Source organism: Tauraco erythrolophus, chromosome 21 (genome assembly GCF_009769465.1).
Source record: "Tauraco erythrolophus isolate bTauEry1 chromosome 21, bTauEry1.pri, whole genome shotgun sequence".
Classification (NCBI taxonomy): Eukaryota; Metazoa; Chordata; class Aves; order Musophagiformes; family Musophagidae; genus Tauraco; species Tauraco erythrolophus.
In genome coordinates, this window is record NC_141485.1 from 400,501 (window position 1) to 424,322 (window position 23,822).

The 23,822-nt window shown below is 50.0% G+C and overlaps 1 protein-coding gene across 1 annotated transcript; it reads right to left on the reverse strand.

Annotated features, from left to right (window-relative positions):
- Window positions 1-1,538: 1,538 nt before the first annotated feature.
- Window positions 1,539-21,993, reverse strand: WSCD1 (WSC domain sialate O sulfotransferase 1). Its single transcript, XM_009981077.2, has 8 exons — window positions 21,567-21,993; window positions 16,741-16,855; window positions 15,382-15,566; window positions 12,178-12,299; window positions 6,006-6,171; window positions 4,381-4,545; window positions 3,367-3,567; window positions 1,539-1,891 (listed from the first exon to the last, which is right to left on the reverse strand). The coding sequence occupies exons 1-8, from the start codon at window positions 21,991-21,993 to the stop codon at window positions 1,539-1,541; spliced, it is 1,734 nt and encodes a 577-aa protein (XP_009979379.2).
- Between the last annotated feature and the right edge of the window lie 1,829 nt (window positions 21,994-23,822).

The window sequence follows — 23,822 nt, forward strand, 5'->3', positions numbered from 1 at the left end:
CAGCCCACACCGGTGCCCTGCAGCCCCGTGAGGAGTCGGGGAGCCGAGGGGGCACAAGGGGGCACAAGCCCCTCGGTGAGGCTGCGCCAGCCGCGCGGCCCAAGCGCACAGACGAGCCGCGTGCAGAGTGCCAACAGGGAGAGGCTTGGCCAAAGGGTGCTCCGTGTCCTGTCTTGTTTTTAAAGCACCCATGACACACACACACAGAGGAAGTCCAGCTCCTTTATAGAAACTTCTTGTTTTATTAAAACTAGTATTTTCACTCAAGTTCTTAAGGAATCCTTTATTTGACACGAACAAAAGCATCTCGCAGCAGGGCAGCGCCTCGGACTGTGCGGTTCAGCCATCTCCGAGCCGCCCCAGCGCCAAGCGCACCGCGTGCGCGGCCCGGCACGGAGGGAGCGAACCGCAGGGAACTGCAGTGAGTTGGAGATCAAACAGCGTCGCTGCTGGGGCGGCTCTGCGGAGCAGCAGTGAGCAGCTGAACGTTTTCCAGGTCGGGCTGCCTTGGTCTTCCTCCAGGGATGGGAGAGGAGGTGGGATCCTGCCCGTGCTGGGGCTGGCAGGGCTGGGGCTTGTCCCAGGTGGTCCAGGCTCTCTTCTAGCACCAAGCACACAGAGCATGGTGACACCTGGCCCCAGCATCTCCCTGGTCCTACCGTGGCTCTCCAGAGGCAGGGATAAAGGTGCAGAAACCTGGGCCGAGCCCCTGGCATGGGTGGCAGCCCCTCCTGTCCCACCCCTCTGGGGCCTCCTCCATGCCCCTCGGGCCAGGTCCTGGATCTCTTTGGGACTGGTGACATCCAGGGATTTCTGGTTTCTCCCATGGGTCCACAGCCCTGCACCTCGCTGCGGGGGGAAGCTGTGGCAGCCCACCTCCCTGCGGAGCTCATGTGGCCCCTGGCCGTGCCACTCCTGCAGGGAACCTGAGCTCGGTCCCAAAGCATCTCTCTGCCCAGCATCTGGGCGCCTTCACCCACCGATATTTTTCTCCCACACCTCTGACACCACTGTTGCAGGTGACCTGACCAGCAGACCTGGGAGAAGGAAGCTAGTGCGCTATAGTAAGAGGAAAGCAACTGATTTTCCTAAAAGCTCAGATGAAAATTGTGGATCAGCATTAAGACCTTTTTTTTTTTTTCTCCTTCCCCCTTTACATATGTCCATTTCCAACACAGTTGCTGTGAAAACCCAGGCAGCCCCTGGCAGGTCTGCGATGGCAGGCAGGCGGGATGCCGTCTGCAGGAGCAGGGGTGCTCCACCGCGAAGTTCTGAGCTGTTTGTGCAGGGAGAGGCACACGCAGGTAGACACTAATAGCTTTTTGCCTTGGTTTATAACCCGATTTCCATCCTTTGTTGCTTGCCTTCTGGAGCACTTAGTGCCCTGAAGAACACCCAAGAGTGGAGAGAATTCGCACTGCTCAGCAGACTCCACAAGTATCTTTGCTTTAACTGCTATAAAGCTCTAGTCTTTTTTTTTTTTTTTTTTTAAGAAAAAATTATTTTATTTGTAAACACAGCTGAGTGCTACCAGGCTGTCATCTTGGCACATACTCTCTGGGCAGCCCTGTGAAGTTTCTTCCCCTCAAGGCTTCATCCACTGTCAGGATGTATCTGTTGATAAGATCTTTCATTTCCTGGGTGAATGGCTCAAAATCCTTTTGCTTAGCACCAGACCGCTTGAAATTCCCATCCCTGTTGTTCTCGACGCAGAGCAGTCGGTCCTCTGTCACTGTGACGTTCAGGAACTGCACCATCTCCCTCAGCGTGGGGATGAGGCTCTGCGTCAGGTCCTCGTAGTGGACGACGAGCAGGCGCTTCCCGAACTTCAGCCAGTCCAGGACGTGGGAGGCCCACCAGGCAGCATAGCTGTTCACGAAATCCGGCCACTCTAGAGGAGCGGAAAACCAGGAAAATGGGACAACGTTAGCCGTGCTGTGCTTCAGTGGTTTTCCAAGCGTTACCTTGTGCAACAAGACTGGAGCTGCTGTGCATGGCGCCATGCCGCTGGGTGGGCGCCGGAGGAGCGCGGCGTGGCTGACCGCTCCGCGTGGCAGCTTCAGGCCCGGAGAAGGGTGAAGCTTAACCCAGCTGGCCCCAGCCCCAGGGCTGTGGGGGCTTGGGGCCCTTCAGGGGGCCAGGAGCGTCACCGCGCTGCACGGGAAGCCCCGGGGAGGGACAGGGCACGGTAGCAGCCCGGTGGGCAGAGCTGCAGCTGTGCATCTGTACTGTGTCTTGTTTGCAGGAGCTGAGCTCTGCACACCGGGCATGGCTCTGCGCAGGGCTGGGGGGGACAGGGCGCCCGGGGAAGAGGGTATGAGCTGGGAAGGCAGCGGGTTCCGCTCGGATGTGGCTTAAGCAATGCTTTGCCGTGTAACTTCAAGCAGATTCTTTTACTTCTTAGGGTCAGGATAGTCCTAGCGAAAGCTTTTGGGCTGGACAAGGAGCATTTGTGGCTGCAACGTAACAATTTGTAGTTTGCAGTACAGGAAAGCCATTCCCTCCCATGTTTTTATCTTTTCTAAGGGCTATTTTGTCTGTCTTTTGATGAATAAGTCTTGAGTTGTGACTGATGAAAGGTGATACATGAACTTGGGAAGGAAATATGCCGTGACAGAGGACCCTTTCCCCCAGCCCGGTGCCGCGTGGTTTGCCAAGCCGTTGCTGGAACACCTAAAATATGTGCAAGGAGAAACGCAGCATCTCTCCTCTGCTGCAGAGTGCGAATGCAGCAGTGCATCCAGCGGGGACGTTGCAGTCACACCGGCCGGTGTGGCAGCCAGACTCAGGAAGTGTGGCAGCATGTTCTGAACAATTTTCATGTGTTCAAGGAACACTGAATCTCAAGTCCCCTTACTGCTATTATCCTTATTCATCTGCAGTGCAGTAGCACCTGTGCAGTGCTGTAAAATTTCCTTCAGGAAATGTCATGCTGCATTGAATCCTCCAAACCTTACGTGAGATTTCTCACGGTTATTACATGCTGCAGGGGCAGATTTTCTTCAGCTCACATAGCTTGGCAAACGGGCTGCACGCAGCGGTGCTGTACCTGGACGTGTTCGCTCTGCCAAACAGTACAGTGGCAGCAACGTTGCTGCGTGCCTGTGGGCACAGCACTGGTGCTGCACTACCCTCCTGTCCGTGGTGGCGGATGTAGGCAAGACCACAGCCACTCCCAAAGTGCGGGTCTGAGTGCTTCTGGGACTGATCTCGGCTGAAGTGGGACCCAGGTCCCACTGAATTTGTTAGCAGTGCTCACTTAGGTCCCAGGGCACTATCCCCTTCCCCGCGTGCCGAGGAGATGAGTTCCAAACTGTGCCCGAAGTGGCAGCGGGCACCCCCAGCCTGTGCCGGGCGGCACGTTACCTTTGCTCTTCCAGTTGCGGTCGGTGGCGTACCCCAGGTGCCCGGCATATTTCCTGTTGAACTCTGCCATCAGCGACTTGTACGGGTTCCTTATCAACAGGATCGCCGAGTCGAACATCTCAATCTCTGTCCTGCCGCTTTCATGTGTTTTCACACAGATGGTCCTTCTGCTTCTCCAGTGGTCTTTTTCTCCCTTAAAACCTGTTTTACAAGACAGGATTGTTGGCTTTTTCACTTGATTATGTGTCTGCCTTTTCACACTCTAAATCATTCCCTAGTGTTGTAAAACTTGTGAAAGTACCACTCAATTAAAGCCATCACCCAGGACCTGGCACCAGGGCTGAATTTTATTCTCAGGCTGCCACTGACCTGCGAGGCTTAATGACTTCAACGATCTCCTGGTGTGCTCCTCCACGCCTGCTGTAAGGAGCCCCCTGTGCCAGGCTGGAGCCCCAGCCGCTCCGGCTGGGAGCCGGGCTTTTCTCCTCTGGGAGGGCACCTCGTTGCACAGGGGCTGTTTCTCACGGGGCCAGTGCTGGGTGCTTGCTAAATGTCGTGCCCCCTCAGGATACCATCCTCCCAGAAAAATTAGTAACATTTAAAGATTTAACCATCATGTTTCATGTGCTACTGACAGTTCTTACTCTCAGGGTTTAGTCATTTTTTTTTTTTTTTTTAGTCATCTGATCTTTTGGACCAGTCTTTTAGATGGGAGCTGTGTGTGTGCACGTGCACAGCAGCACCAGTGCAGGTGACATGCAGGTTTTGCAAACGGAGAGCCTGGCCGTTGTCTGTGAGAGCAGCTGCCTGTCGGGCTCAGAGTGCTGCTGGAGCAGCCCCTGCTGCTGTCTGCACCACGTGAGACCACTCGTTCCAGGCAAGTGTTTAAATTTTACCAAACGTGCTGACAGTGCCAGCCTTTGCTGGCTGCAAGCAGAAGACTGCCCGAGCGAGTAAGTTAAAGCTTCGTGCCTCAGACGGGCTTTGTGCGTCCCATCCCTCCAGACACGGTACCTTTGTTGTAGAGGGCTCCATCGAAGTAATAGCTTCCCGTGTAGTATCCTGTCGCGTGCTCTATCAAATGGCGAGCCCACGTATTCCCAGCCCCCGGAAAGCTCGACAGAGCAACGAACACTTTAGATTTGGAGGTTAAGAATTTCCTGTCCGTGCAGCGAGTGTCTGCGAGTACAGAAGATATTTCATTGTTAGCATTGTGGCTTTTCAATAATTCCCCTGACAGCTCTTGATTACAGGGTTTATTGCTTCTTTCTTCTCTCACGAATATAGGATATCAGTTTGAGTCCAGTTGTGAGTCAGCTACTTCCCAAAATTAATTCAGCCATAAGATGCCAAAGAGATTATCCTCAGAAGAGGTTTTTGCTGGTTTTGTGTTAGGCAATGTTTTCTTGATAGAGCTGTGGCAAACCATTGTACTTGCCAGCAAGTTGTGATAAAAGCCCCTTGATGCCTGTTTGTTAATGCCTATTTGCCTGGCAGGTTGGCTCTTCAGTGAAACCCTAAATGTGCCATTACACCTGGAAACTGCGAGTTTTATAGCACAGGAGAAACCCCTCCTACTGAAAGGAGCTGGCGTTCAGTTAAACCTCTGGCTGTGATTCCCCTCCGAAGAGCCCAAGGTGGTGAGGAGCCCACACTGCATCCATCTCCCATCAGTCTCAATGGGGGCTAGACCTGGTTTCCATACATGCTTTCCTAAATCCTAACCTTCTTTCTTAGTGTGCCAATAAAAGCAAGGATAGGGTAAGAACCAATCTTGACTCTCTCTGATGATTCAACAAGAAGCCAGGAAATAAATTAGAAATTACTCTCTTCGTTCTGCAAAGCAGCCTCTAGAGGAAGCCATGGCTAGAAAGTGCCAGCACAGTCCAGAGCAGGCTGTCTTCTGCTACTGCTGACCTACACAGATGTGGGAAGTACTAGCCATTTCATGAAAGCAAGTGTTCTGCGTGCATGATCTTTTCATGTGCTGGTGTCTGCAGTCTACCTCTGAACTGGGAGATGGGGGAAAAAAAAAGGGTATCGGGTTAAAAAAAGCCCGGCATCAATCCAGAAAAGCACTTAATTTGTTTAATTTTAAGCTTGTGAAAAGTTTCACTGCAGTAAGTGCAAATCATTGCATGGATAAAGTTGCTGGTGCCACCTAAATGGTTTCCTGGATTGGAGCCTTACTCTCTGCTTCGTTTTCTGGGTAGAGCAAAATTAGCGTCTGCAGAGCTGCCGTGGTGGCTGTGTAACGTGGGGGACGGGGCTGTCCCTAAGGAGCAGGACTGGAACCAGAGTGTGGGGTCCTCATCCCCAGCTGCCCAGGGTGCTGCATGGCTCGGGGTGTGCCTTCCCCGGCTCTGCCTTGCTCTCTCCATCTGCAAAATAATTATATTTTTCCGGGGCGGGGGGAGGCTGCGCTGCTTAATGAGAGAACAGAAAGATGCGTATTTACGCGTGTGATTGCAAGGGGCCATTTAGATAAGGCGTGTTTCCTAAATTCCTGCCTGTGATACCAACCATCATGGCTAAGACTGCTGTAAGCTAGAGCGTTTCTACCTGTGGCAGAAGGGGTGCAGGGGCTGTTTCCAGCAGCAGGGGGTCTGGCCCTGGCACGACGAGGCTGGAGCTCGTACCTTGCACCGGTGTCTGATAGACCAGGCAGTATTTTCCCGCGGCGGTGCTGCTGGCGTTGTGCATCCCGCTGCAGAGCCGCCCATCCGCGCCGTCGTGCAGCGAGAAGCGCCCGGTGGGGTATCCGCAGTAGCACTCCCGCCCTCGGATGACTGCCAAGGGAAACTCCTACGGAAGAGCAAAAATAGATCAGTGCGTAAATGCCACGGCATCAACAGCCTGTGGGGAATGCTGCTGCTATGCAAAGAAAAATAAGTCTTCACAAGGCCACTGTCAAGATCAAAGCAGTGTTTGATATATCATTGCAAAGCACGTGCTTCTTATACTACTACTGTCTATCGTATGGCAATTTCTTCAAAATTCTTCGAGCCTTGTAAAGCTCGAAAATTCACAGTATTATGTTTTTTTTCATTATTCATAAAAATAATTGTACAACACTCCTGCAGGACCTAGTATGTAATTCCACCTGCAAAACATCATTGTGGGAAAAGTTGTTCTTATTTACTCCTAAAAAGAGCATTTTGAATTGGATCATCTTTTAAACTTCCACTTATGTTCCCCCAAACTGAGGATTCAGCTGTTGCAAGGTTTGCCTTGTTCTGTTGATTTTACCAGAGTTTGTGTGGAGGAAACTTGCCCTTAAACTTAAAGAATTTAAGTGAAGAAGGAAATTTAGGGCCCACTAACTGCTTTAATGTTTAAAAATAGAAACAAGTCAAGACATAAAAAAAAAGTATGTGCCTTAGTATGACTTCTTCACAGTTTGCAAAAAATGAATGTGCACAGAGGGCCTGACACAGGGTTTGAGAGCTACTGTGCCCCCCTGCCCCAGGATGGCTCAGGGGTGCAGGGACGGGCTCCACGCAGCCACAGAGCGGCTGAAGGAAGTTCGGGGGTTATTTGAGCACAGGGCGTTCGGTTCCACCTATTCCACATCCACACTTTTTGCCTTTTAAAAGTCTTTTGGAGCCTGGGAGTGTGTGACAGGACTGCTGAGCAGCTTATCTCTCACTTCCCCACGTGTTCATCCGCTGATAAGGAGTCAAATACAACACGTGCCATCTGTGCCCAAGCAGCCAACATTTGCCTAGCGAATGAGATACGACATTGTCAAGAAACTATTTACAGATTTGATCCAAGAGCAAAATTGTTCTGTTTCGGCCTGAAAACAGAAATCTTTCCTTTGCAATGAAGCAGCGTTCCTCAGTTTGAGAAATTAGTAAGTGTCCTGGCCCCCAAACACAGCCTAGAATAAAAATGTACCTTGTACCTCCTGCCAAGTGGCACCTGCAAGCAACTGACCCTTCGGGAAGGCTGGAGGTTTAGTGTCGAGACTTAAGCAAACACTTCTCCCTACCTCTGTGTCTGCTGGGCAGCGTGGCGCTGCTGGGCAGCCGCTCTGCGGGCAGCGACGGGGGAGCGGGGTGCCCGGCTCCCTGCGGCTGCTGGGAGCAGGGGAGGAACGGGGAGTGGGCTTCCGAGTGGAAGTCCCAAAGTTTCAGTGGCGGCAGCGCACGCGTTGAGAGCAGCGCGACAGTAGTTGTGGGAACGGCCCCGGGGTCCGCAGCGCTGGTGCAAAGCGCCGTGATCAGCCAACTGATTGCTCGGACCGTGCCCGCCTGATGCAGCGCACGGAGACTGCAAAGTGGCGTGTCCAGTCGGGACTGCCCGTCCGTGTTCCATCAAAAGCTCCAGCCATCCGCTTTGCGGACCGGGGTGTCTGGGTGTGCCCCAAGCTGTGGCTATGGCTTTCAGCAACCACGGAACGTGTAAGTGCAGGACCAGTCCTCAAGCTCGGCGCGCACCGACCTGCGATGCTTTGAGCTCAGCTGAACACAAGTGTGTCGCCAGAGCAACCTGTGGGTCTGTGAAAACGTGTTTTCCTGGGCTGAGCTGTAGAGCACACGTTGACAGGCTCAGGTGTCTGTCCTGCAAGCTGTGACTCAGTGAGAGTTGATGTCATTGGGACTATTTACGTAAGAATTTGTTAGATGAAGCCTCAACAGGTAGTCCAAGTGCTGTAAGGAAAGTGATCGTTCTCCAATAGCAACACAGACGATGTGATGATTCAATCACAGTTTTTTACTAGACTGTATCCAAACTAAGAATTACGAATAGATTAAAAATATACTTATCTGGTTCTACTCTTACTCTGCTAAATTCCTTTCTTTTCCAACTTCCTACACTAACTTTTCTATCTAATGTAGTTAAAATTTTTCTCTCCATCTACCAAAAAGGATAAGAGATGGCAGGCCAATCAGGGAAGGAAGCTTCTCTCCCAAGTGAAAATGATGAGTTTGGTTTATTTAAAAATGGGCATGTTCATTTTGCAACAGACATAGAAGCCATTCTTTCAGTTTTAATGGAACTGGATACTCTAAGAGCAAAGAATAAATACCATAAAGCCAATTACTCCCTTGCATAAAAATTCTGGCTTGTTTTACACTGTGATCTGTTGAGGCCAGGGGACAATTCCTCAGTGCACTGTTATACCCAGCGTGACCCTGATTTGAAATATTCCTCTCTCACTGCTGCAATAAAGTCAGCGAGGCTGTGGTTATCTGCACCAGTTAAGGTTCTGGCCTACTTATCTTTGTTATATTGTGTTTAAAAAAAGAATATCTAAATGATGCTATGGAAATGCTCTGTATGAATTCTACAATGGGATTTGGATCAAAATCCTAGGAGTCTTTTGTTTAAGGGCAAATAATAGCGTGTAGCTACATCTGGAATCTAAAATAGCAGCTCTGGTTTTGAAATGAGTCGATTGCTGTATTCTGTATATTGCTGTACAAAGAAAAGAAAAGCACCTTTGAGCTGGTAATGTTCAAGTTGCAAACTTGCTGGCACGGCTTTTGGATGCATAGTGATACTGCAGCTCTCTCTCTAGCACAGAAACACATTCATGGGTCTGTGTTACGGGGTGATAATGGTTAACGCTGTTAAGCCCTGTCAGCACTCTGTTAATTAAGAAAGAAATTGGTAATTAAAGGATTTAGCAGGTTTCATCTGAAGTTGTTTCCCCAAATTCGTATCTCAAAGGTTTCCAAGGGCTGGAGCTACCATTTCAGCTAAATTTGCAAGGCTAACAAATAAATGTCATATGCCTCAATGTGCTTTTCTTCTAAGTCCCAAAGAGCAGAAGACTTCATGTGTTTTAGCATCCAACTAGTTCCATTTAAAAGCCCACTAGCTTTTTCAGGGTACAGAGAAATCCGTGGGATAATTCCTTTCAGCCCAACAGGCTGGACTAAATTGCCAGTGCCTTCCTCGTTTCAGGAGAGCGCAGTATGCTGCTGTCAGCGGGGAAGCTGTCCGCCTTATTTTGACAGGAAAGGAGCCAAAGTCAGGACAAACAGTAGTGTCATAATAGGACTTGTTTTGGTATCTGGAGTTAAAGCTCAAATCAGCGTGTAACAATTGGACTTGTGGACATGCGATTGCTGGTTCCTGGCTGGAGGCAGACCTTGCCGGTCTTTTTGTGGGCAGATATTCTCTAACAGTCACTTTCCAAAGGGTAGCACGGTCCCGAGCAGAGCTACAGGGCGGGGGGAGGATAAGCAGGTTGTTACCTGCACCATTTTAAGGAAGGAATAAATGAGAGAGGTACCAAATCTTTCCTTCTCCTTCCTCCAGTACCTCTTCCTCTCACTGTTACCATTTCGGCAGCCCTCTCTGTGCCCTCTGTGCAGAAAGTCTGTTTAGATAATCCTTTAGGGTATCTAGATAACCCGTTAGGGTATCTGCTTTGCTGGTGGCTTTCTCACACGGGCTTCATCGAGCAAATACACGTTGACTCTCACTCTGGAAAGGCAGTAGCTGTTCTGCAGAGATGGACAGTTTCCTCCATCCTGCTGTTCTCTATCCTAGTCCTGTTCGAATGTCATGCTAATGCAGTGCATTTTGGCTGTGGTCTTTTTCCTGTCCTTCCACTTTTTGGCTGCACCGCCAGAAAACCTCAAAGGAACTATACTTTTGAAAACCTCCTTATTTAGAAAAGTCATCTCCCAAAACCAGAATGGCATGACCGTGCTTAAAAACATTGACCTCATGTTTAGGCATAGCTGAAAACAACTGCTCCAGATATTTCATAGCATTCTCCCAGATAGAGAAGCGATAATTAATTGCTCTTCATCAGTAAATATTAATAAAATGATGTTGTATGTGGGTAAATTGACACAGAAAGATTTTTTTTTTCCCCTCGTTAAACAATAGATTAACGGCAGAGCTTGGAAAGAATTGCTCTTGTAGTCCTGCTTTACTGAACACGTAGATGCATAGATGATGTGAGTTGTGTTTGTAGGCACGTTTGTAAGGTACTATACACAGGGTATATGGGTGACTCACTGCAATTCGCTGCACGGAGTTAATTCCATGGTGCTTTCTTAGAACACCGATGAGCTGGTATAGAGAATATGTTGACTGGGAAAAGCTTTCCCACTCTACCTAGTAATTAAGAAGATTTGTTGTTCCTGCCTTAATAGTTTTAATCAATTTTGTGATTCTAGAAGACGAAGTAATTGAATATTCAGTTCAGTGCATGAGGCTGAATGTGGCTGCAGGCTAACTCTGACCATGCAGTGAACCCTCCTCTGTACAAAAAAATAAGCCCCATTGGAGTGGGAAGGCAGGAAGGGAACCATCCGGAGCAACAGCCCCTAAAGCAGGGGGTGCCTAGAGCTAAACATTCCCTGCTGTGGGGATACCCGAGTCCATAGAATCATAGAATCATAGAATGGTTAGGGCTGGAAGGGACCTTCAAAGGTCATCTAGTCCAACCCCCCTGCAAGGAACAGGGATATCTCCAACTAGATCAGGTTGCTCAGGGCCTTGTCCAACCTGGCCTTGAACGTCTCCAGGGATGGAGCATCCACCACCTCTCTGGGCAACCTGTTCCAGTGTTCTACCACTCTCATAGTAAAAAATTTTTTCCTAATATCCAACCTGAACCTACCTCCCTCTATTTTAAAACCATTACCCCTTGTCCTATCATAACTGGCCCTCCTGAACAGCCTCTCCCCATCTTTCCTGTAGGCCCCCTTGAGGTACTGGAAGACCGCCATAGAATCATAGAATGGTTAGGGCTGGAAGGGACCTTCAAAGGTCATCAAAGTCACACTCCTTCAGTTCTTACATCCATGGTCTTACTCTGTGCTAAGTGTGGAGGACGAGCGAAGGCGAAGCTTTAGGCCAAGAGTGCGCGCAAGGGCAGCAGATGTTGGCATGTCCCTTCTCACCGTCTGTCCGAAAGCCAGAAGGCACACAACTGACCTTATGCGTTGCTTTTTTGTAGTCTTATATATCGGCATGAAGTTCTACAATGATTCTGTTTCAAATTAAATAGATTAGATTTAAATTACATAGGTTACAGTGAAAGTGGTATAAATTCTAGTGTGGAAAGAGACATACGTGTATAAAAGTACCAGGGAAGTCAACTTGCTTTCAGTGTGCTTATCTGATAAAATTTTTCTCTGGCAGCTTTTTATTTTATATTTAAGATTTTATCACGTTCCTAGCCAACACAGTTACACACTGGTGTAACAATTGTCTGTAGATACCTGAGCATTAAATCCTCTTGTTCCCAATGGCAATGCCTGCTGCTGCACTGTCAAGGACCCTGAGGCCAAAAGGACCACCCTGGAGGGGAGCAGACGGGGCTGCACAAGGTGGAGGGTGCTGGGGATGGCTTCTCCTTGCCCTGCCCTGCCCATGCACCGTGCCATGCTCCTGGGGCTGAGTGGGGACCAGCTCCTGGAGGGCACTGGAGCCACATTTCGGGTGCTGCTGAGCCCACATCCACCCTCTGGTAGTGCATCTCCCCACGAGCCACAGCCCCTGAGTCCTCCTCCAGGGTCAGATCTGGCTCTGGGCTGGGTTTGAATGTGATATGGAAACGGTATCGATTTCCTCATGGTCGATACTCGTCACTTAGAACAGCTTTTCTGTGCATCATATTTAGTGGCATCGCTCTGACGGCTTCCCCTCCCACCTTCCCCCCTGAGAGAGCAGCTGGACCAGATGCATCACTGGGTATTTACTCTGATGAGTTTTGTCCTTTAGAAACTCATTTACAAATTCAAAGCTCTAAGGCACTAATCTCTGCTATTCCCTCAGCAGATTAAAATTTAAAATAACAAAAAAGAAGAAAGGATGTGAAATGAGAACTGTTCTTACTTTCTTGGAGCAAAATTCAGAGCACATCTCCACCGTCAAATTGGGCTGTATCAAAGAGGCTGGAAAGGTGTCTGTTAAATTTTCTGGAGCTCTAAAACATCCTCGATAGATAACATTCCTCCCTGCAGGGATACGAAATAGGTTTCTCTTGAGAAAACAATGTCCATAGTATCCTGCCTCTTTCACAAAGAACAATATTAAGTTCAGAAGCTAAAAATAATAAAATAATTTTTATATTCCAAATGCTGTAGAAATAAGAGAAACTATGATATACACTAGAAGAACGTGTTGCAAATCCTGCCGTATTGAAAGGAGCACATGCCTTTAGCTTTGTACTAACCACGGAAAGTAGGGCTGCAGCAAAGACTTTAAATTAAATTCCACCAGCGGAGGGCATTGCTATTGTTTGCAAGTCCCAGTTTTCTTTTGAAGACATACTTCTCCCTGAAAGACTTAAAAGCCCCGATAAAAATCTACAAAGCTTCCCATGATGTGCACCAGAAAAGGAGAGGAATTTAAATGAACCCTGAAAGCCGCCACAGGGACCCACCTTCCTGCACATCTGCTCAGCTGCTGAGCTGTCCCTCTCCTCTTCCCACTCTTTCTTTTCAGGGCAAGGGAGTTTGCTGCAGCCTTGGAAATCTAAGCCAGGCTTTTGTAAGCTGTGCAGGGAGAACAGCTTCCTTCAAGGCTTTAGCATCAGCCTCTGATCACACCTGCTTCTGGATAAACGCCACAAAACTTGGCAGAATTGCTCATTTTTTGCATCACTGTGACTAAAGTCAGCATTTGGCCCAAATACTTGTTACAAGCAGCAATACAATTTTTGCTCCTGCTTAAGAGAGAAATGTCCCCTGAGAGAACCAACCGAAAACCCCGAGGTGTGACGGAAACTGTCTGCCCCGGCCGAGGCCGTGTGTTGGCACAGTGCACTGCTGGTAGTGAAGAACATCACGCTGTGTGGCTGGTTAGGAAAGGAAAAGCTCTGCATGTTGTACGACACTTCTGCAATTCCTAGGATTTTGTGGGCTTTACAAAGGTGGAAAACGCGTTTACTTCACCGCTGTGTACTAACTCCCTACTGACAGAATTTGCCCAGCATGACTCAACAGGGAGAAGGGTGGATTTGGGAATGAATTTGGGTCGTCTGAGCCCTGGTCTGCACCTGCCGGCTACCTTAAACAATGCTCACCAGAACTGGTGTGGGCAATGTGTTGGATGACAGGAGAGATGCAGAGCAGTTCTGAAGGAAAAGTTTGGTTCTGCATGAATTTCCTGGCAGAAGGGCCCAGATTCTCCAGCACGAGCCAAGAGCAATCTAAGGAGAAGCTGCTTAAAATGTTGTTCTAATAACTATTCAAACTAGTTACTAGAAGCAATGCTGTGTCTTTGGGATCACTCAGGAGATGTGAAAATAAAATAATTCCATGCAAGCTGGGGGGAAACAGGAGTCTCCCTGGGACCAGATCACTGAGCACAGCACCAAAGAATAAAGGAACAGAAGTTTTTTGGCTTCTCAGGATGCTCTTGAAAGACTTCCTACTGACTCTCACACTAATATTTAATTCCTGAAACAAAATGTTTATGATTATGTTTAGAGTTGTCTGAGCAGGTCAGGAAGAAAGCTTGAAGTGCCCACACTGGCACTCGGGGGGGAGCAGGGTCCACAGAGAACCCACGGATCACCCTGGAAATGTGCTGTATTTACATCGCCTGCTGCTTTCTGGGAAGGATGGATGAATCCTGCCCCAACAACAGCACTCTGCACTGCAGCTCCAATAAACCTGGAGCTTCATTGCATCTAAGGTGACGTGGGGGCACGAGTCCTGCAGCGCAGGAGCTGCCGCAGCTCGTTGGTGCCCGGGGAGCCAGGGTGGGAAGGGGGAGGTGAGGAACGGAGAGGGGAGCCAGCAGAGCCCGTGTCCAAGGAAGGTTTAAATGGAGCTGCCGCTGGATCTGCTCTGCCTAAGGAGAAGCCTAATGCGAGGTCTGTTCTCTGTACTGCAGAGCGTAAATCACAGCTGCTGTTACACTTTTAGAGTTACTTTCCAATGTACTCGTTCATCGTGATTAATATTTCTGTTGGCCCCTCAGCTAGCTTATGTCAGTGGGATCCTTCAAACAGTCAAATATCAGGTATTACTAAGGGCAAACAAAATACAAATCTAGCTCCAGGCTAGACTAATTCGATGACTAATTCATTAATACTTAAAAAAAAAAAATGCTGCCTTTTCCTGTGAAATATGTATATATATATTTTATGCTGAAGATTTAAACAGTGATGCATGTCCCGGGAAACCTGCCAATGTGCCTGTCAGCCTGACACTAGCAATTTAGGTCTATGTACCTTTGATATATAATTTATATGTAGCGGGTGGATTATTGTACAAACCTTGACTTGTCTTTAAGAAGAAATGAAGTACCATCGATACTGGCACAACCTAAGGTCTTGGTGCTGCTTCTCAGCAAATAACATCCGTTAAGGTCCTGTGAGCTTGCCAAAAGTAAAGACTGCTCAGCTGTTTAGATATTTTATGTGCTTTGTGTTGGCTTAAAGGTTTATCTAGCGTATCTCCTGTGGTAGCTAATTGAATGACAAGTAGAGTAAGTGTTGTCATCTAAAGATGAAACAACAATCCCAACCACTGCTAGAACAGTCCTTGGAAGAGCAAAACTCTGCCCTCATTTCTCTCCTCAGGAGAGAGATTGGTGTGCCTCTGGCCTCTGCTTACTCTCCTGCTGCACTCACACAGCACTTTTTTGTTAAGGATCATTTCGGAATTGGGTGGTGTTGGTTCGAGTGCTTTTCTGCCCTCCTGTTGCAAGGCGCCCACTCCCAGGGTTGTGCCTTAAACACGTGTGGGTTCGGCCCTTTGCAGTGGATGCCAAAGGGATCGTTCTTCCTCCGCTGAAACTCTGCAGCTGTTCAATGGCTCTGCACTGTGTTTTGTTTCTCCCCGGGGACACTGACTCTCTACGTGGTGGCCCCAAGGCCACCGCGCCAGGCATGCCCCGTGCTCCGAGCCGGGAGCTGTGCTGCTATTTCGGGGGGAGCCCAGGAGCGGACCAGCAGCAGATGGGTGCTGTCCCCACGGGCACCTTCGCCCTTTGCTGTTTCCAACTCTGGTGACACATGGAGTGATGCAGCCCAGCGCTGCAGTGCCAACCCCGAGCGGCCGCCTCTCCGCTCGCGCACCCACTTACGTCGCCTGGCTCCTGCCCGCGGCTCCTCCGCCCTGTAGACAGAGAGGCGGTTCACCCCTCCACAGACGGAGCCTTTTTCCCCCTTGCACTCGCTGCTGCACTCCTCGGGCTTCGCGGCGGTGGCCGGGAGCGCGTTGCCACAGTAGCACTCTGCGCCGTATGCCAGGCCCGCGTAGGCGTACGCCCTGCAGGGGAAAAACCGGGCAGCGTTGGCACTGGCACCCCGTCTGTTCTGAGTTCATAGCTAAGGCAGGCAGGAGCCTGTCCCCGTGTGTGCCGTGCACTCCTGCCGCCCGGCTCCGGAGACGCAGCTGGCCCCGGGCACCGGTGCGGGGCAGGCGGCTGCCTTGTGCTGCCGGCGAGGGCAGGGAACGATGGCAGTCAGCCCGCCCGGCACAGCCTGAAGGGCCGGGCAGTCCTCGGGAGGGCTGGGTGGGCTTTGCCCCTCGATGTGGGTGTCTGAGTGACAGCCCTGTCTCTGCCCGCACGGACATGCCCGTGTCGTTCCTGCACCTTCACCCGCCCAGCACCGCGGGTGCCATGGCCGCGCTGCTGGGGGTGACGCTGCCCCAGCCAGAGCCACCACCGAAGATTTTGGTCAGAAATGTTTAGGGCAGTTTAGAATGACGGAGAAGAAAAGCCTCTTTCAGAGGTTCTTTTAACTGGCATTTAAAACTGGGCATTTTGGATCCAGCCAGGCAATTTTCCGGTGCTCAGACCAAGGCGATGCCATTGCTCACACGGCAGGTGTGGGGCTCGCTGCCGCTCCCCGGGTGCCCACGCCGTGGGCTGCGTCCCGCCACCACGCCGGCTCCAGGAGAGGAGAGTACCATTCCCCTCACCCCAGAGACTGCTCCATCTGGAGCGCCGTGGTGTGTCTGCAGGGGCCTGGGCTGCAACAGGGGGTCTGAAACCCATCGGGATGGGGTTAAGCTGCAGTCTGGGCACCTCTAAAGCGACGGGCTCCATGCGCGCTGCATTGCCCTAGGGACCAAAGGAAGCAAATTTCCTAAGAATAGCTCTAAATTGAATTGTTTCCTGTGCTTGGGAGCGACGGGACGTTTTTTTCATGAATAGTTTCATATAGTCCTGCCCGAGGGGCTAATGCCCACCCCTGGCACACACCCTGCTGCAGCGGAGTGGGGCAGGCGGGGCAGCGGCAGGGGCTGCGCCCACTGTTTCCCGATGGCCGCAGCGAAACGCTCCACTTTGAGCAAGGCAGAGCCACACCATGCCTGCAGTTATGAGACAAACGCAGCGTTCACAGATGCTGTACGTTCAACATACGCATGCTTTTCCCATTTCAAGCTCAGTTCCACTTACTGTCAGAAAAACTTGCAGTGAAAAAATACCACTCACCTCTCAGCACAAGCTTCCTGACAGTGGGACACGGTCATTTTTCTCAAGTCGTAAAACACAGCTCCCTTCAGCGTCCTCTCCCTCGAGTCATCGCTGAAGCATCCCACGTAGGTGCCTGTGTGCGTGCAAGAGCAGAGTGAGGCGGCGCGCACGGGGTGGAGACAGGGGAGAGGGACAAAGCCATCCAGTGGCGATCCAGCACCAGGAGCTGCAGTGAGGGCTGGATTCGATTGAGTCCCAACCTGTCTGGGGTTCTGCCCGCTCTGCAGACCTCTCCGCAGGTACCAAACCTTTGTCGGTGCTATTGAAGGGGTAAACTCAAATGTTCAGTGGAAATGAGACTTTTCCCTTGCCCAGGCTGTTGTAAGCAGCCCCGGAGCCGTGCTCTGTGCCCCTGCGATGACATAAACTTTGAGAAATGTTGTTGGATTTCTCCCAGGTTTTCTTGAAAATCTCTAGTTGAGAATAAGATGGTGCAAGAGGAATATTAAGAAAATCAATTTTCTTTGGGTACATAGAGTTATATTAAAGCTATAATGGAAAGATAACTTCAGTCTTAGCTAGGCAGCACTCGCTACCTATCGCACTGAACTATCTCTCTTTCTCCAGGGCAAATGGAACTTTTAAAATACGCCTTGCTGTACTTAGCATATGAAAGATAAATATTTCTCTTAGACTGCATCCTATGTTAAGCCTTTCTTTTGTTGTCATGAACAAAATACTATAAAAATCCAGCCCATGTTTTAATATATGATTGGAAGGATGATGTAGAGTCCCACTATTATACGACAATTGTGTGTATATAAGTACATTTTATCATTAAAATATGAAGGAGAAAAGGAAATTTGATTTTAGAAGTAGCGGTATTGAGATGATAACACAGGGAAATTAAATAACATGAGCTGTGGATAGGAAGAAAATATACGATGAAAAATGAAACTAAAAAGCATTACAATAACAATAAAATAATCTGCAAGAAAAAGAAAGTTCTGGCCAGCCCAGCAGAGATTTTGGAGCTAGGACTAATAAATCAAACATTTAAATATTACAAACACAACAGCAGACTCAAAGACCTGCACATGGGTAATTTGCAAACGTGCAATTAGAAAATTCCCAAGCTGTGAATATACACCCACAGCACGCTGTTAACGAGATGGAGTCACACCTGCCATGAGGATGTTCTGCATTTTACTGGAGACTTTTGATCTGGGTACTTGGATTCGAACCAGCAGACGCAGGAGACTCGGTGCGTGGGGCCAAGCGCCCGAGCCGGAGGCACGGACAGGCCGGCTGCCGCGGGCTGTGTCTGCCCTCCTCCCGGCATCCCTCCCACGCTGCCGCCAGCCCGGCAGCGGGATCTCATTCACATCCTCCTATGAATGAGTCACGGAGAGACTCCGCGGTCTTAGAGCCGAATGGCACGGCACGGCAGCGGTGCGGCCCCTGTCACCTCTGCATCCTGTGCCATGGTAGAGCCGGGCCAGCAGAAACAGCAGGAAACATCCCATCCGCTGGGATGGATTCGTGACAGAAAACGTTCATTGTTTACCTCGCAAGTTCCCGTTTCCATGTGTTGCACTAACAGTGCGTGGCAGCCTCGCACGGATACGGAGCGGTCCCTGCCCGGAGCCACTCGCAATGTACCCAGGCAAGAGAGCGGCAGAAAAAAGGACTGGAATTTTCTCAGCCGAGACCGTGCAATCCCAGGTGGATGCAGAGGAGGGTAAAGCGAGCCGGGACGTGCTCCCAACATGCTGGAGCAGATGCCATGGGTTTTGTCCCAGGTTAAGGGTCTGCCCCGGGCAGCCCGCTGAGGGCTGGCTTGCGATCCCCGGGCACGAGCAGGGGCCGAGTGGCCGTGCCGCGCCAGGAAGCACTGGCCTTGTTAGGATGGCACTGGTGGAACGTGCGAGCACAGCCTCGCGGGAAGGCAGCGTGCCGCCTCGCTGAGCCGGAACCAGCGGGCAACGCTGGAACTTGAACAAGTGTCAGAGCCACGGAGGAGTTTGTCCTATCTTGGAAGGGATCCATAACGAAATAACAAGCCTCTGAGTTTACTAGGAGAAGAGGTGGGGATAGGGGGAGATAACATGCTCTACACAGGTAGTTAAATTTTTAATTGACAATAATTTCCGAAGGCATTCTAATACTTGTTAATAACACTGTTATTAATAATGTCACTTCATGTTCAGTCAGATGTTCAAATGATGCACGTTTGAATCAACATAATTCAGTGGGATGTAGCAATAAATAGTCTCCAGCATTAACTAACTTTATGGATAATTTTCAAAGTTAATCTTTTTGGTTTTAATTGAAGTTTTTAAAGAACAGGTTCATACTCTGCGTGGTATATTGGAGTAGCCCATAAAGACTCTCCATGTTTCTCTGCTTTTTATCTGTCGTTCACTGGGGTGAAAAAAATCACCAAACTCAAGGGGGACTGGAGCAGCCCAAGCATCTACAGTGCGCGAAGGGAGAAGCAGGCGTGCTGGCCTTACACCGTCGGGGCTGGGGAAGAGGCAAAGCCAAAGGGCTCGTGGGCACTTGTCGTGAGCCAGGTTTACTTGATTGCACCCACTGAAACTATTCCTGCCGCCAGAGCACATGCAGTGCTGACATACAAATCACAGGGCACCTGGAGCAAGGGAATATAACGTGCCCTTTTGTGCTGTATTGCTTTCTCTCCTCCTGGACCCCCAAAATCTCCTGGCATGGGACAGCAAGCGGCCCGGACAGCACCTGCCTGAGCCCCTCCTGCTTAAATCCTCAGCCTCTACTGAGCAGCTGAGACCAGAGCGTCTGCTGCTTGCAAAAGAGTGGAAAAGTAATTCTTTGTGAATATAAAATACTGGTTTTTTAGGTACAAGTACAAAAGTGGTAGCCTGGAGGGTTTGTGATTCTTTTCTGCAACTGTCCATGCAGAGCTGATTAAAGTAGGTGGCAACCAATGTCAGCAAAAGATGTATTTGCTGAAGGTGCGTCTTCCTCCTGCAGAAAGCTGGCAGTGTCTGTGTCCAGCCCTTCCCAGTGGGGACGGGGATGGGGACAGGGCCTCTCCCCAAAGCCTTCTGCTCCCCTGAGCCAGGCTTGGTCACTGGTACGCGGGATGGAGCAGCTGCAGCCCCGTTTCGTGCTGGTCCATGGGCTCAGTAGGCTCTGAGCAGCCAGGCTGTGTGCTCAGGGCACATCACGAAATGCAGTGGGCTTCTCTGGGAGGCATCTGGGCTTTGCAGGCTCTCTGCCATCAAAACCTGCTAGCAATGGGTTGTTATGAAGCGCTGTGGAGTACTCTTGGAAGCTCCAGTTTGGTGCTTCAGGTAACTGTGGTGGTTACAGTTTGCCTGACTCACGCTGTGTGACTCATCTCCCAAACACCATCACTATCACCTTCTTCCCATTTCTGATAATTCGCTCAGTAGGAGTCATGAGGCGGCACCCATTTTGTGGGATTTTTGCAGAAAGTGCCCCTTTGTTTGGGTAAATTTATTCCATGAACTAAAGAGCAGTTTACTAATGTGGTGTCTAGTCATCCAGATCCCATTCTTTTTTTATTATCTCCAAGAACAACTAGTTCTTCTAAAAGGCAATGGATCAAAGATCACAAAGTCATAATTTGATGCTGCAGCCTTGAGAGCACCTGGCACCTCGCCTGAATCCTGATGCTTTCTGTGTTGGGCTCTCCAAGGGGGCCTGGTGGCTCCCTGGGGACACTCAGCCTTCGGTGGTGGCTGCAGAGCTGAGCTCCCCGCGGCACAGCGCGCAGCTCAGCGGTGGGACAGCCCAGTGCCACGGGCAGCCGGCTTTGTGCACCCCCCCGGAATGCGTCATGGGCCTGGCAAGGGGATGCCGTCCCAGACTCGCCTGGGATGCTGCAGCTCTCTGGTGGGTCATACGGATAGAAAGCCATGTGGGAAATGTGAACATCTACAGCTCCTGCCTTACTTCTTTGCCTGCTCTGGACAATAGTTTCGTAAAAGCTTTCCTACCGCACAACGCGAAGCGGTTCTGCACGTGTTTAGCAGCGGCAGCTGGGGACGCAGAATCAGGCTCACAGTGAAGTGAACTCAGATTTCTGTCAAACCTGAAGGGCTTTCCCTTTGGATGGCAAAACGTACGGGTTTGTGCCCTGTGCTCCGGCTGCTGATGGGCTGCACCCATGCAGTGGTGTGAATTCCCGTCGCACTCCGCTGGGCCTGTTGCAAATTCCCAGCAAACTTGCCAAGCACCAGGAGTTTGTCTCTAATGCAGGAGCTGTCGTTCCACTGTGGTACTGGTTTGGCACTCAGTGAGGGTAGAAGGGTTGTGTGGCCCATCTTGTCTCCTTAAGGACAGTGTGTTTGCGGAGATGGTCACAGAGGGCAGGTCAGGGACAGCGAACGTGTTTGCAACGGCAGAATTCAGTATGTGCTAGAAAGCTGTAGCAGCAAGGAGGCACTTCTAGACTTGAGGTGTCGTGCGGTTTTGGATAGTTAATTTAATCAAACCTGCTTTTAAAGTGTTCCCTATTCTGAGAAAGAAAATCAATTAAACAGTGTTCATCTCTGCCTGCTTGAAGAGAAAAGAATTTAAATTGGAGAAGCATATTTCACTGTCTGGGCTTCCATTCAATCAATAAAAAGACATTTTTGGAGGATGTTACAGCTCAGCATCACCAGGGATGTCAGGATTGTACTTTGGCCTGTGCATGCACCTAAGATCTGTTTGGAGAGCGGTGGTGAGCCAGGAGGGAGGCGTTTCTGCAGGCAGACTCTGCGGAGCTCACCCGTCCTAGGAGGGGCTGCGGTTTACGCGGGTGCCAGAGAGCGGGGCAGGGGCGCATCCCTTACCTTTGTGCTCAGCAGCGCGCGCCATCGCGTTGGATCCCGCCGTCTGCACGGGCTCCTGGTCGCTGATAAACCTGTGAAACCACCTTCTTCTCAACTGCCTCAGCTCCGCGTTGCGGGACGCAAGCCACCGCGGGCTGTGCTGCTGGCCCGGGGCCGGCTCCTGCAGCGCGGCCGTGCCCGCCAGCAGCCCGGGACCGGGGCGGGGGTTTTGCAGTGTCCTGGGGTCCACGATCCCGACCCCCGCCATCCCGTCCGGCACTGGCAGCGCCTGATTAGCAGAGGTCCCACGTGAGCCTTGCTGGATAACCAAGCGTGTCCGCTGCAGCAGCAGGAGGCTGCCAGCCATCAGGTAAGCTGCTGTGAGGAAGAAGAGCAGAAACTGGGTCCGACGGAGAAACTTCTGTAGCCTGAAGAACGCTTTGGCCATGCCCTTGCCGACGCCAGGCCCGTCACGCCTCCCCGCGGGCCCCTGAATCTCCGCCTGGCCACGTGCTGCTTCCTCCCATAAGTTCAGCCCATCACTTTGGTGCCTTCTCCCAACGAAAAGCCTTCTCCCCGGACGGCCGCGGCACAGGGAGAGCCTGGTGTGGCACCGCCACCAGCCTCAGGCGCCCGCCTGGCCCCGGGGCTCCGCACACACCAGCAGCGATGCCATCGCCGTGCTCCCGAGCAGCTGATGCTGAAACCTGAAATACCAAGGGGAAAAGGCTGATTCACATCCAAATAGAAAATACCCGTCATCGGCGTGACTTTCCCCCACCTACCCCTTTATTTTTCAGCTGAGCGTTTCTCCATCTGTTGTTTATAATGATGCACTTTAAAAACTATAATCTAATGAGAATGATTGATTAAGCAGAAGCCAGTTTCAGATCTTCAGCCTTAACTTTTTTTTTCCTTCTTTCTTTTAACTTGGAATGCACAAGAAATACCTTTATGATGAGGTTATTTCTCTTGGGATGTTTGGAAAAAAAGTTCTTTATTTTCTTTTGTCAATAGCTGACATCTCCATTATTTGTCACTGGCTGGAACAGGCAGCCACAGTATAGGCACCTTTTTAGGAAGGTATTATCAAATTCCTGCCTTTCAGCGAAACAGTAGCTAAGCTACAAACGCAGATCAGAAGGAAACAGCAGTGTGGGTATGTGGGGGAAAAACCAAGAAATTGCATCAACTCACAATAGATAAGATAATTATTAATCTCTTTGCAGCACAATAAAGTTAGGCTTTATGCTGGAAGGATATTTTGGGATTCTGTACTTACACACAGAGCTGTGAGTTGCTGTGCATGTGACTTTAAAAGGAACCCAAGATCCTGCTATTTTTTTAGTCGATTTCTGTTGCCAAATATTGACTTGTGGATGCGACTGGATAAAAACTAGTGAATGTCTGAAAAAAATTCCTTCCAGTTTCACCAGATATCTCTTGACTGCTGCTGAGCTTTGCAGGCTTTAGTTGTGCTGATGTGTACCATGATGGGACTGTCTGGGCAAGAAAAGCTCCTTTGTGCTCTAGGGAACCTTTAACCTCCCGTAGCAGATAAAAGCTGGCATCTCCCTATAAGTTCCTGTTTTCCCAGTCAGTCACTTCTCTGTGGAGCCAGGCAAGTGCTGAGAAAAGATGCAGTGTTTTCCATAAAAGAAAATATTATGGCTTTTGCTTAATTTGCAGTTGGGGCACACTCTGTCACAGTCCTGGCAACGAAACATCCGTCCACTGTAGTGCTTGTTTCAGTACCTGATTTAAAGTCTTGTGGATATTCACTAATGCCTCTTTCTTAAAGAGATGCTCCAATTAAGTCTCCACCCATTCCCTTTTTCATTTAGTTGTGCAAATTCTTTCTATCTTAAGCAGCAATCAAAAACAAAGCTCAAAAACTTCTAGGCCAAAACACCATTAAAGCTCAGCTGAATCTTTTGTCAAATGAGCCTGAATTCCTCCCGTGGGACCCTTCAGCCTCGCTTGCTGAACGGGGCTGGCACAAGGCAGGAGTCCCTGTCTTCTAATTTGCAAGTTGGCTGGTCTTGAGGACCTGATTTAGGTGCTTTTTCAATAGTTTTTTGTTAAAGTTCATGTAAGTTGGTCTCAATGGTATAGGGCTGAGTAATATCCAAAAATATTCAATGTGTTTATCTCTACACTTTCTCCAAGAACTCAGGAGAGCAAGCAGGCGCAAAGGGCTGCGAGGCTGTGGCACGCTGGGGTAAATGGAGACCACTGTCTCCACTGTAAAAGTTAACACACCTCCCTTCTGATCAG

Bases quoted from the DNA above. Each gene is read 5' to 3' on its own strand.
- WSCD1 (XM_009981077.2), bottom strand. From the start codon at position 21,993: ATGGCCAAAGCGTTCTTCAGGCTACAGAAGTTTCTCCGTCGGACCCAG. The intron at 12,300-15,381 runs GTAAGTGGGTGC...GTATCCCTGCAG, and splicing joins GCGGGCAGGAGCCAGGCGAC to GGAGGAATGTTATCTATCGA. The intron at 6,172-12,177 runs GTAAGAACAGTT...GCTCTTCCGTAG, and splicing joins CTGAATTTTGCTCCAAGAAA to GAGTTTCCCTTGGCAGTCAT.